Source organism: Struthio camelus, chromosome 3 (assembly GCF_040807025.1).
Source record: "Struthio camelus isolate bStrCam1 chromosome 3, bStrCam1.hap1, whole genome shotgun sequence".
Lineage (NCBI taxonomy): Eukaryota > Metazoa > Chordata > Aves > Struthioniformes > Struthionidae > Struthio > Struthio camelus.
Genome location: NC_090944.1, coordinates 105,950,381 through 105,963,593, shown reverse-complemented (window position 1 = coordinate 105,963,593; position 13,213 = coordinate 105,950,381). Strand labels below are relative to the sequence as shown.

At 40.7% G+C, this 13,213-nt stretch overlaps 1 protein-coding gene across 1 annotated transcript; it reads left to right on the top strand.

Annotated features, from left to right (window-relative positions):
• The first annotated feature begins 3,261 nt into the window (after positions 1-3,261).
• KCNK16 (potassium two pore domain channel subfamily K member 16) lies at positions 3,262-12,896 on the top strand. The gene is made up of 5 exons (XM_009686710.2): positions 3,262-3,474; positions 7,554-7,668; positions 8,206-8,372; positions 10,815-10,980; positions 12,239-12,896. Exons 1-5 carry the CDS (start codon positions 3,262-3,264, stop codon positions 12,460-12,462), a joined length of 885 nt encoding a protein of 294 aa, XP_009685005.1. The 3' UTR covers positions 12,463-12,896.
• The last annotated feature ends 317 nt before the right edge of the window (positions 12,897-13,213 follow it).

Sequence of the window (13,213 nt, the reverse complement as noted above, 5' to 3'; positions counted from 1 at the left end):
GTGTTCATATCTAGATCCAAAATACATTTTGTGAAAACTACTTCCTTAGATTTGAAACTAAGTGCATCCTTCCATTCAAGGTTGGCAGGAAGCACTGGAACTGTAAGACCTTTGTGTTAACTTCCAAGTTCAGCTATTCTCAAGAGCAGTTTTGCTTTCAACATTTTTTATTTCTAATGTTTTCTCATTTAAGTGTTGTTTAATTTTTTAATCAGAAGATGGCTAGAGGAACACCAAAAGAATTTAGATTAGGCATTGTGCTTTGTCATGCCATCATCAAAAGTGATCTGCTAATATTGTTATTTTGGCATATTATATTTATACCTTTTTACCTGGAAGCCAAATTTCATTTCCCATGTGGTAAGGCCTGCTAAGCTCACTCTGCCAGGTTCAGAACTCACTCGGAAATCGTGAGTCTTCAGTTTAATTCCAGATATATAGATTTGAGGTTTTTTAACCCATGGAAAGACATAAATGCTGGTCTACTGCAAAGAATCTTGTTTTGTTTATTTCCTATGTTGTAATCTAAAGCTAAGGCAGGAAAAATTTTGCAGACAGAATATTGATGATTTGTATAATTTGAAATCTGCTGCTATATATTTCTGTAGCTTTTCCATGGGAGTAAATATGATAGTATCAGTCACTTACAGACTGTTATGTTTAACATTTTGAGAGCACACTGTTCTATTTAGCTGTATGGAACTGTGCATGTTTGTGAAAATACTTCCTTAAACATGTGCTTCATAATTTTGCCCTTACAGTTATCTGTAAGATCATTCAGCTGGAAAGTGGTTCATCCCTAACTGCACATCTACTCTGCACTTTCTCTTGCACATACAATTGATTTTTTTTATTTTTTTGCTTCTTTCTTTAGAAACCACTGCTTACTAAGTCAGCCTCAGGACACATCTTATCTCATATTCTACATGTCCGTTGCAGTCCACGCCAGCTGTCAGTTATGTTTTATTTCCCATTAATTGATTTTTGTTACCTGTTTTTTTGAAATGCTTTTCAAATAATAGTAGTGGTAAAGATGATAACACCTCCTCTGATAGGTGATTATAAATCATTTCCCTTGGCTAACCAAATAGGATACACCTCTAATGTTGACGTACTTTAAGTAGGAATGTCTAAAGTACAGCGGTAAACTTATCTTGTCAAGTTTAGTAAGTCAGTTTGCAAAACCCTCAGAAAATTAAGATCCTGCAATTAAGCCTAATCATTTCTTTTTTTAAGGAATGAGAATTTAGACTTCCAAGTTTGGCAGATGGAATGCTTTGTTGAACAGAATAGAGGGGGACCTAAAAACATTCACTGATGTATTTGTTCATTAATAATTTAGTTAACAGTTTATTACCTTTAATCATGTTACCTACTTCAACTGGGGGAATCTGTCTCAGCCCATCAAATGCTGTCTGAATATGTTTGCATCCATTCCAGAAAATCAGTAAGATAGCACTCTCCTGGACTGGTAGAAGTAGGTCCCATAAACTGTAACATGAGAAATGTCTGAATGTCACACCTGTGACAAGCAGTGTGACAAGCAGTTGTGCAAACATCCCAGGCCCATCTACCCATCACGTTTCACAGGGTATGGAACAACAGGTTGTACCTTTCAGTTACGGAAGTCAGAAACAAGATAGAATCTCTTGCTAGAATCTCTGAAAGTAATTGTCGCCGATACCATAGGCCACCGGAAGGTCTGCCATCAGGGATGAGTAAATTTGGCATCTCAGTTGCTTCAGAGCAGCTTGCTTCATAATGCTATTGCAAGTCTTGGTAGTATGAATCCCACTATAGCTTCTAGCTCCCATGTTTTACTTCAGCTAAAAGAATCACCAAAGCACCAAAGCTCTAACTTGAGTTTTTGCATGTTGCACTTCTCTACTAATCTCTTTCTCTCTCCTAGTTGCAGCAACAGAGCAATCCCAAACAAAGTCTAAGATACTCCTACTAGGAGTTCTCCACAATATGTGTGACTTTTCAGAGTGACAACTGGCCTTCTGCTGCCAGTCAGGCATGTTCTTCTGGGTGGGGATGTCTGGCTCTAAGCAAGGTTGGCAAGTACATAGTTTTCCCAGAAATTGATATGAATGAAAACAGTTTTTCACTTGAAGGTAGATGAAAAACAATCCTGAATATTAAGCCGAGGAAGGATATCTGTATCCTCTCTAACAGAACTTTTTAATAGGAAGGGAGTTTGGTAACAAAATCGCAGCCCTAGGCACCCAGTCTTCTTCCAGTGTGTGTATGTTTTCTTTCAAAAGCAGTCTGATAGTAGATGCCACTAAGACAGACACCATTAGGCTCTTCCTAAAGAAAGATATGCAACCCCAGCTCATTTTCAGTGCATGAAAGTCATTAAGGCTCCCATGAGTGAGTATGTGGTACTTCTTTAGCTAACGATTAACCTTTAGTCCTCCTTCCCCTTACGCATTTGGTTCAAAAGAGCAATATGAAGAGCGAAAGCAGCAGACATGAGTGGTTCATTCCCTAACTCAATGGACTAAGGGTTTTTGCAAGTGTGGAATCTTCTGACAAAGAATTCAGGACCAGCAGGCCAAGCAGTGAGGGGACTGAACTTTTTAGGGTTAGAAAAAAAAGAGAAGCTGTCTTGTGACGAGGCTGAATTCAGGATGTTTATGAGCTTCATTATGCTGTGCTCAGTGGTCCCACTGATATTTGTATGGTACAAACGGCAGCTATTGACTTTTCCATTTATTCAGCTCCATACTTTTCTTTGTTCTGGGGAGTCTACTGTAATGAGAGAGTTTAAAGTATTTTCTTGTACAGAAGTCTAGTGTTTAGGGTAAGACTCTACTAGTTAAGACTTAGAGAGTCTGTTCCTGGCTCAACATTTGTGTCACCCTGGGTAAGTCATTAAACCACACATTTACCTCAGCTTCCCAGCCTGGAAGCTTCCCTACCTTAGAGAATTGTGTCAAGCTTCATTCATTTGACTGAGATCTCTGGATAAAAGGCGTTTTAATAAGAGCAAAATATTATGATGCACGTTCTTATTAAGCCATAAATGCTCTCCCTTTATTCTGGATAAAGAACAGATGTAGACGGGTAAAATTTGTCTGTGTTTGTCTCATTTTGTACAGGCCTGATGCCTGTATGTTCTGTTAAAAAAATCGTTGCAGCAGTAGCTAGGAACATGGGGGTGTGATTGCTGGGTGCCCTGGCTAGAGTGCTCCTTGGAACAGTAACCTAGTAAGTACTGAGCAGGGACTTCAGAGCAGCAGCACCAGCAGCAGCATGCCCCTCCTCATGGTGCACAGCCGGCAGATCAGCTGGACTCTGCTGCTGGTACTGGGATATCTCTCTTACCTCCTCCTGGGCGCTATGGTGTTCCAGTTCCTGGAGAAACAGGCAGAGGCCCACTCTCGGGACCAGTTCCAGCTGGAGAAGCTCAAGTTCCTGCAGAACTACACATGCTTGGACAGGCAAGCCCTGGAGCAGTTTGTGCAGGTAAGAGGAACAGGCCCCCTAATTTTGGCTTGAGATTATTTCACATGGAAGCAATTATACCGTTTTGTCCAAATGTGTTATAAATTGATCTATTGTCTGTGATAATAAAGGACTAACTGTGCTAGAGGAAGACAGAGGTTTCTCAAGCTCCATTCACGCACCTTTGTGACTTTACCTTCACCTATTGCATTTCTTTCTTTTTCCAGTCATGAACTCCCAAAATACACAAGTCTGCTGGTGCACCTCTATGCTACCTTGCAGTAGTTCTAACTTTGCTATTCTTGTATCCCTTGTTAATTATTGCCTGGAAATTATGCATGGGGGAAAAAAACCTTACAAGAAGTAGGTTGCCCTGCCAAGGTACTTCAGCCCACACCTGTGCAAATTCTGCCCATCTTCGCTAGTAGGAATTGACTACTTGAGAGGTCTAGAAGTGCAAGACCGTTATCAGGAAAAGATTGAAGTCAGCCACCATGAGCTGTATTTTTTTCTTCACCCTTTATAATAAGTGATAAAGGGGTCTTGTTTAGTACGGTTTGAGAATGATTGACATATTCAATTGCATTTTAATCTATCCCTCAAAACAGGCAGGAGACAAATTATAAACCCCTCCTTGGTATTATTATGGAAATATCCTATCATTTTAGGATTGCAAGAATTGGACAGAAATCCTTGAATGATCACTTTCTTCATGCTTAAAATTTCTCCAGCCACAGAGCTGGGTGTGTAAACAGTTCTGTTTCTCTCAGGTCATTAAACCACTCCACACAGGATGCAAGTTTGCACCGTCTCAGTCAGAGGACTTCTGCCAAGGTATATTTTAATCAGCAAAGAGCCTAGATTCTGTAAATGGATTTAAGCAAATAATAAAGTCCAAATCATAAAGAGAACAGAAAGTGCCTGAACCTCTTTCTGCAAGGACAATGTTTTGATGTCTAATCCTGTGATATGACTTGTGAAACATTTGTGTTATCCAGAAAGCATCTAGAGTTTTCAAGAACTTAAATGCCTAAAAACGTGCCTGCGTTTCTCAAATACACTGATTGGTGATATTACCTGTCTTTTCCTTGTCTCTGTAGTAATGATGGTAGAGAAGAGAATCCTCATTCTCATTCTAAACCAAATTGGGATACTTATAAAATTAAAAGGTTTAGTTCAATCTGTGGTACACTAGAAACCTAAGGGGAGGAAGGTCAGAAATATCCACATTCTCCTCCCTCTTGCTCCACTGGATCTTTATTAGTGCAGTGGGGCTACTCAGAGAATCGCATTTTGCTGAGTCTCAGCTGAATTAGATACAATTATTTCACTTTTAGCTGTTCCAGAAAAAAACAGCTGAGGGCACCAAATTATCAGCTACAATGCACCGAACTTCCAAGTAATTACACTTAATCCTCAAGGGAGCAGTGAATGTAAACACAGGTGCCATCTGACTCCCCTGTCATTTATAACCCCTCTTAAGAACTTTGTCCAGCTCTTACTAGTAATAACAAATAGACTCTAAAACTAATGCAGTGAACAAGTTATCTCTGTAGGTTTTTACTATATAGTCAAAGGCTTGTTCACCATGTCAGAAGTTCCAGTCTGAAAAGTGACAGTATTTGTGCTATGATGAGACACAGCCACCAGATTCAGTTTGCTTACCTGACAAGTATACAATGCCTTTTTTTACTGCTAGTTCTTTAAACCTGAATCCTAGAATCTGAGAATCAACTTGTGGCTTCTTTTTGCAAATCCATTATCATTAGTAATAGAGTTTGCATTTATAATTCATTAACCTTTGACCTGATTTTGCATGAAGCAAATTCTTGTCTTTCTCTGTCTATAATCTGCATGGGCTCCGACTAGCTAGCTGAGAGGTGGCCCTGAACAGCCTGGAGCTTTAGGAAAGTGCAAATCCAAAACTCTTGATCTAGTGTATCTAGGATAAACATACTTTTGTCAGAAAAATATGGCATACTGACAGTATAACCAGGAAGCAGATTAGTTGAGTAAGAAGGTGTCTTTTTAAATTCCCTTTTTTGATCATGCCCATACTTTTTCAGACCTAAGGCAATTGATATAAATACTGACTGACAGGGCCTGATCCTTGTCTATTACCGCAAGAGGTTGTAATGCATATTGGCAAAGGGACAGATACAGGAATGGCAGGCAGCTGGTACTCTCTCCACATCCTACTGTAGCCTTATGCAGACCTCATACTTTTACTGTAGGTCGTAGCAGATTGCTTTTCCTTGCTGGCTAGTTCTGGTCCCAAAAGCAACTGCAAATGTTCAGCAACCCTTCACCAAGTGTTCTGTTCTCACTTCAGCCATAAGCCCAGCCTGAGCTGTAGACAGAAAGGAGCTAAGAGGCACTGTGCTGCTCTTTGTCCCAAGCAGGAGATTGTTCAGGAACGATCCTCCTGCACCCCAGCATGCCATCTCTGTCATGAGGTTGCGCTTAAAAGAAACTCTGTCATACCAAGAAATCTGGGCTTGTCAGAATGCTTGAAGTGTTCAGCATTTAACGCTTCCCTTCTGGCCTTCATGATGTGGATGTAGTACCTCTGAACTTGTGTGCATTGAAATGGAGAGAACTGAGAAGTGTTCCTTACAGGGATGAATTGAACCTGAAATTGTTTCAGACATTTCAAATGACTCACACCTCAGTAGCTTCTGAGTATTCTTCTAACCAGCAAATAAAACATAGATAACTTGATGTGTCAAATTCTTCCCATTCTGAGGACGAGCTTTCAATGAATAGTGTAAGGCTTTTTGTGATATTAAAAAGAAAATCTGCTGGCACTTCTGTCATGAGATCACATGTGACAAGATGCCCAGCACCAGACACTTAGATTTCTTAATGAAGGAATAACATTAGCTATTAAACTTAGGATAGCCAATCCACCAACACAGAGAAGCTAATATTGAAGAACCTATGCAAAATTACAATCCCTATAATGGATATGTTTATTAGATAAGCAGCCTTTCTGGCAGCAGTCACCATTTGAATTAAGAAAGAATATGTTCTTTCATCTCATGCTCCTGGAACTAAAGCTGAGATTGCTGTTGAGTTCTCTACTAATGTCTTGCATCATAGAAGAGTACCTGGAAGACTAGGACTGTGAATTCACAAGTAATTCATTCAGTCATTTGGCACATGTGACCTGGACCTCAAAACAGGTATGTAACAAACAGGAGATTCTCCAGCCTCCACCCAGCCCATGAGCAGAAGGTACCCACTCCCTTTCAGAGAGATACTCAAAGAGGGCAGGGAACACAGTCTTCACTAAGGTGGCTGGCAAGATATTTAATATATGAATAGGAACTGCACCTCTCTTTGCACACAATAGTTCTGCTCCTCTGATAAGAGCTCTCTGGAACAGCAGAAAATATTTCATTACCTAATATTTGAGACTAGAAGCCTGGTATTGATTGACAATACTGAGAAGCCATAGCCAAAAAACAGTAACTCATCCTCACTTGTGCTTACGTGGAGGAACTAGAAGTATGCACGTTCTTAATACCCTTCCCCCTTTGTGCTTACATGGAGGAACTAGAAGTATGCACGTTCCTAATACCCTTCCCCCTTTGTGCTTATATGGAGGAACTAGAAGTATGCACGTTCCTAATACCCTTCCCCCTAAGCACAAACATACAAGTACACATGCCCAAATTTAAAATTGGAATGGGATGGTTGGGGTAGGGGAGAAGAGGAACTGCCTTTGTTTTTTATGGTATCACTTCACTTCATTTTCCCAGCTCGATCACTTTGGGCAGTCCCTGTATTCCCTTCCCTTCAGCCTTCAACTAATTATGAAACCAATGCTACCTCAGTGGTCAATTCTCCAATGCAGCTTGTGGAGAGGGAGAGAGAGTTGAATTTCCTGGCCAGCTCCATTTCACAGAACTTTGCCATGCCAGCACAAGACCTCACTCAGGTCCTTCTAGACAAAGGCTAACCTGTTATCTACACTGCTTGTTGCACTGCTTGCTCAAGATCAAAAGCAATATTTACTTCTGCGTCTTTTCTGACGTTCTCCCTGACTTGGTCTAATGAGTTGCTCATCTTTGCTCCTCTGGCCTCTTCTGCTTCAGGTGCTCATGGAAGCATGGGAAAAAGGGGTTAACCCAGAAGGAAACTCTACCAATCCCAGCAACTGGGACTTTGGCAACTCCTTCTTCTTTGCAGGAACTGTTGTTACCACTATAGGTAAGGTACTTTTTTTTTCTTATGAATTGGGGGTTCCTCTAGCTGCCCTGTGAAGCCCCCAAAAGTACGATTGTTGGACAGAATACTCCTGCAAGAGAGTCTTGAATACCGTGCATTACATTTTGCCATCAGTTTCCAATTATATCTGTTACTGTTATTTCATAGTGTATTACACCTGCAAAATTGGCCAAGTGCCTACTTGGTACATGCAATATGATTTTGTACATGCACAGCACATCTTCAGGTTGTTTTGAAGCACTCAGTTGCATTCCCCACAAAATCAGAGACCTATGGAAGATTAGGATACTCTTTAAATTAATATTTTTCATGTTAAATATTCTGTTAATAACAACAAATGCACAGGGTTCTATCAGAAGCTGTGGCAATTTGTAGACAGAATTCAGTGTGAAAAATAATAACAGACAGGCGTCCAGATTGCTGAAGCTTAATGGAAGCCTTTGAAGTTCCCATGATAGCCTGAATACTGACTGTAAAGCCTTTTCAGGTAGCTGTCTTGTCTTCCTTCTTTAATTCCAGGTTACGGTAACCTGGCCCCCAGCACAGTGGCAGGGCAGGTATTCTGTGTGTTTTATGCCTTATTTGGAGTGCCACTCAACCTGGCCTTCCTTAATCAGTTGGGAAAAGGACTCAATGCTCATCTGATTACTCTGGAAAGATGGGTGCACAAGCCAGGCCGTGCCCAGGTACAGTGTCAATTTATCATTAATTTCCATTGTTTTAAAACTGAGTAAAGCTGTTTTCTTAGATAGGTAGTGCTGCTGCTAGACTGAGTGTCACTGTGTGTGCCCACATTCTCTGAATCACACCAATCGCATGACCCTTTTTATCAGAAGACTGATGTATGTATACATGATGGCTTTAAAGCAATTTGCTTTTGCCTGAGGAGCTCCGGATTTGCCTTTTTAGACCCTAATTCAGCAATACTGTTAAGCAAGTGTGGTCTCAATTTTGAGCAGGTTCTTTGAGCTCTGCTGACCTTAGCAGAATACATGCACCTGCACGCTCTGCTGATATCAAGCTCACATTATCTAGCTCATATTATCTGTGCTAGCATCTAGCTCAGAATCTGGCTCTACACTGTGCAAGGACAACTTATTTTTATTGGCCCTGTTAACCTGGCTTGAATTATTTTCCCTGATTGTGCCAGCAATTTACCACTTCCTTCCTTTTCCTGTCTTGAATTGTAAATAAATATGCCTTCTCCTTATAAGTTTATTGCTGACTCACTGAGCTATTCCAAGTATATTGGAATAAGGGAAACAGTGATAACACAAAGTACTTGAAGATCGTTTATAAAGTTAGCACATATTTCTGAGTAAAGGTTCTTTGAATTGACCTGTTCAGTTAGGGAAAGGGAAGATCAGATATGCTTGTTGTAACTATCCTGACTGTCACGTTAAAACATCCAAAAACACTTCAGAGTTCTGGCATGTGCTTTTTTCTCTTTCACATTTGTGAAATCTCTGGTAAAGATTTGCTGGCAAAGCTATCCAGGTACTATCAAACGCAGACTCAGTTCATGAGACTAACTAGTTCTTTTGCTGCATAACCTATGCCTATTTCCCAAATACAGGCAGGTCTACCTCAAAAAGACATTCATGCCAGTATAGCTGCATCTTCTCTGAGATTTGTAATGGCACTTTACACCTGAACTAACACCTAATTTCTGGCAGAAATGATGAATCAGATAGAGCTTTGGAACTTTAACTGCTTGCTCACTCTGAAAAGCCTCTCCCAGGAAATTGGTTTATCTCCTTTCAAACACAATTTAACAATACTTTAGGTAATTAATTACAACTGATTCTTCCTGACTTACACTTTCCTATACCTTATGGGTTTGTACCAGAAAGTTCTTAAATGCCAGCCAAAAAAGTAATATTGAGCATTTCAGTATAAAGCTGTATGCAAACTTTACTATCTAATTAAATGTTATCACACTTCTACAATGAACTAAATGAGAACAGAAATCAACTCTAGCACGCCCATCAGTAATTCTCAAAGTGTTTTGCAAATTGAATCCATATTATTATACAGTGGAGAGACAAGGTAAATAATATAGAAGTGATTTGTCAAAGTCACCCCGTAGGCTCCTGCCAAGTTTCCCAAATTTTAGCGCAGGGAACCATTTTATGTGTGAGATAATGCAGAGAGAGAAAGAAAAGAAAATATTACCTGGACTTTCCATTTCATAAACCAAGTGGTTTGACTTTTCATCAAGTCACAAAAAGCACATGCATAGAATATCGTACTTTGGCTCAAATACCCATGAGGGCATTTTTAAACGATTGCAATGAGCTTGCATCAGACCACACATCACTAGTCAAAAGTTAGCCAGTCGTGAGTTCCCTGGGAACCCCTGAATTCCTGGTTCTCAATCCTTAGATCAAACCATGAGGTCATTCCTCTGTCATGACCCATCGACTGTTCTGTGTACCTAACTAATGCAGTCACATATGCTGTAACTTAGCTGCCCTTAACTTCTCCCAGAAGGCAGACATTTGTATTGAGAGATACGCATCTACCCTGTGCTGACAGAAAACAGTTCTGCTCTGAATGCTTCTAAGTTTAAAATAAAAGCAGGCAAACTGACTTCACTTAAATTTCATCCAAACATATTTTTGGCTGAGCTCTTGCAAGCCACTTTATAAATCTTTGGAAGCAGCAGTGGTGAAGAGAACCCTAATTTGTTCTTGCCAATCTTTGTATCATGAGTTATGCAATATTTGGTGCTTTTCCTAAAAGACTGTGTTCTTGGAGCCAAGTGATTATGAGAGCACCTCAGTTTGAATTGAAAATGTAAAGTAAGCATTTAATTCCTGTGGTTGCCAAAGTAAATTTGAAAATATGGCTTGAATCTACTTAAAAACTCATAGCGTAAAGCATAAAAAAACCCTTTCTCCCCCTGATTTTGAGATTTTTTTTGGACGTGTCATGCTCATGTATCTATGTGCAGCCTAAACAGAGAGGTCAGCCTGCAGTGCATGGAAGCATTGGTTTGTATTTCCTTTCTTGTACATTGCTCCCAGCAGTGGTTGGTTTGTGATCCAAGAGCAAAACAAAAACAGCAGTTTCCACTGGACACATGCTCAGTGCTGCTGAGCTGCCATCTTCTTTTTCTCTTGCAGGTGGTTCAGACGCTGGCAGTGGCCGTCTTCCTGACCACTGGGACCTTGCTTTTTCTGGTGTTCCCACCACTGGTCTTCAGTTATGTAGAAGGCTGGAGCTATGGAGAAGGCTTTTATTTCACCTTCATCACCCTCAGCACCATTGGATTTGGGGACTATGTAGTAGGTAATAAAAAGGGTGGACACGGATGAATTTTACACGTCTGTCTGCATCCTCACCCCACTGGGAGGAACTCTGTTGAAAGTAGTAACTCCAGTATAAACCTAAGTATAGAGAGCATAGATACCTATTCCACTGTAAGTCTGGTACCAGAGAGCTGAATCAGGTTGCTAATAATGAGATAATGTATTTTATGACACAGACATGTTTCTTGCAGCTAAGCTGAGACTCACCAAACTCATTTCACATATGACATTGAACTCTCATTCAATAGTAACTATGGCAAGCTGGTATGAATGCGATCCATGGGTGACTGGAATATAAGTGAAATCTCTTTCTTGGTATTAAACCTCACAGCCATCCTCTCCTAACAGTGATTTGTTTCAACTACTGCCTCCCACTCCCAACAAGTGGGAGTGACAAGAGTCAAATTTTTATGAAATTATGTCAAATGTGAAATGCTCAGTAGTTACAGTAAGGATAATATTAGTCACAACCTAGGAGGTCTGTGAAAGAAAATGAACCCAGTGGCAGTATACAGTCTTCAGGGATCTAAGCTGAGACATAGCAATGGAGATATGTGAGAAGCTGTCTTTCCATCAGCTTTTTTAAACTAATGCTTTTAATACAGGACATATAGTGTGCTTACTCATTAAGGACACTAGGATCTGTTTAGTTCATGAGAGGTAGCTCTCCTCTCCTAGAAGGAGTAACTACGTCATGAAAGGAGAGAACAAGCCCATACCATTCTGAATCCAGGTGCCATGAAATGTCATGATGATCTGGATGACAGAAACTAAATGGATGGCTGCAGTGCTGACTATCCTGCTTCAGTACCAGCTGCACTGAGTGCCCATTCTGTGCAAATACTAGTCTGGGGTTTGACTCCCATATCCATCTACTTAAAATGGCTGCATTTCCCAAATAACATTCTCCAAGTGATTTCAGACCCCGTGTACTCAAGTAACACTACAGAAATAATCATTACCTCACTGAGACGACTTTTTTCTTTGTCAGTGCCAGAAGCCTGGCCTTCACAGATTTGATGCCAGCTATTCTAGGCTTAACCTGAAATTTGGAACAAAAGAAAACAAAAAAAAAAAAGATGCCCATAGATCATATAACCTTGTTAAACACACACCTTTGCAGGGGTGTGTGTGTTCATGTGTGTATGAGTGTGTGTGTGTGTTTGGAATCTTTTGGTGTGTTGCCTGGCAGTCCAGAGCAGTCAAGATTAATATGCAGAATTTCCTGCATTTTTCAGGCACAGACCCCAATAAGCACTATATCCCGGTATACAGGAGCCTAACTGCAATTTGGATTGTTTTTGGTTTGGCCTGGCTGGCTCTGGTCTTCAATGTGGGAGCTGACATGATGGAAAAATTCCTCCAGCTAAAGTGGCACAAGCCTAACTTAGGCTTGGCAGAAGGAGCTGCCACCAAATTGGAAGAGGAACCTGATGGGCCTAGAATCCACATACCTAGCTGAGCAAGGTACACAGAAAGCAGTGTTGAAAGCATCGTTTCCCATCTCTACATCTCACACTAAGCAAGCCTTGTGGACAAAGGTCTGAACCACAGGTGGTGGACTATTTCCTAAGAAGGTAATATTTCAGATGCTTGGAAATTTCTACGAATTGTAAAGGCATCTGCCAATCCAAAGAAGTGCCACTCATGGTAAAAAAAACTGTCCCAGGATTCGTTTTGCATTTCTCACTCAACAATGCCCTTGGGCAACTTCCCCTGAAGTAATTAACTACTATCCTTTTTCTTTTTATGTTGGAATTCAGTTCTGATGGTCAGTAATCTTTAAAAAATCCATGGTGGCTGCCTTCCAGCTCAGATAAGAAGACTTATCACCAAGCGTCTCAAGTTGAGAAAGCTAGTACATAAATCTTTCTTCACTTCCAAGCAGAAAACAAACAAAAATGCAGAGGAATATCAACAGTAATGGCCAGGCGCATAATGACATCCATCCAATGAATCACAGAATCACAGAGAAGTTGAGGTTGGAAGAGACCTCTGGAGATCATCTAGTCCAACCCCTCTCTGCTCAAGCAGGGTCACCAAGAGCACATTGCCCAGGACCCTATCCAGTTGGCTTTTGAATATCTCCAGGGAAGGAGACTCCACAACCTCTCTGGGCAACCTGCTCCAGTGCTCTGTCACCCTCACAGTCAACAAGTCTTTCCTCATGCTCAGACAGAATGTCCTGTGGTTCAGTTTGTGCCCGTTGCCTC

Excerpts from the sequence above, each read along its gene's own strand:
- KCNK16 (XM_009686710.2), top strand. The coding sequence starts at position 3,262 with ATGCCCCTCCTCATGGTGCACAGCCGGCAGATCAGCTGGACTCTGCTG. Across the intron at positions 7,669-8,205 it reads AACTGTTGTTACCACTATAG|GTTACGGTAACCTGGCCCCC; the intron begins GTAAGGTACTTT and ends CTTTAATTCCAG. Across the intron at positions 10,981-12,238 it reads ATTTGGGGACTATGTAGTAG|GCACAGACCCCAATAAGCAC; the intron begins GTAATAAAAAGG and ends TGCATTTTTCAG.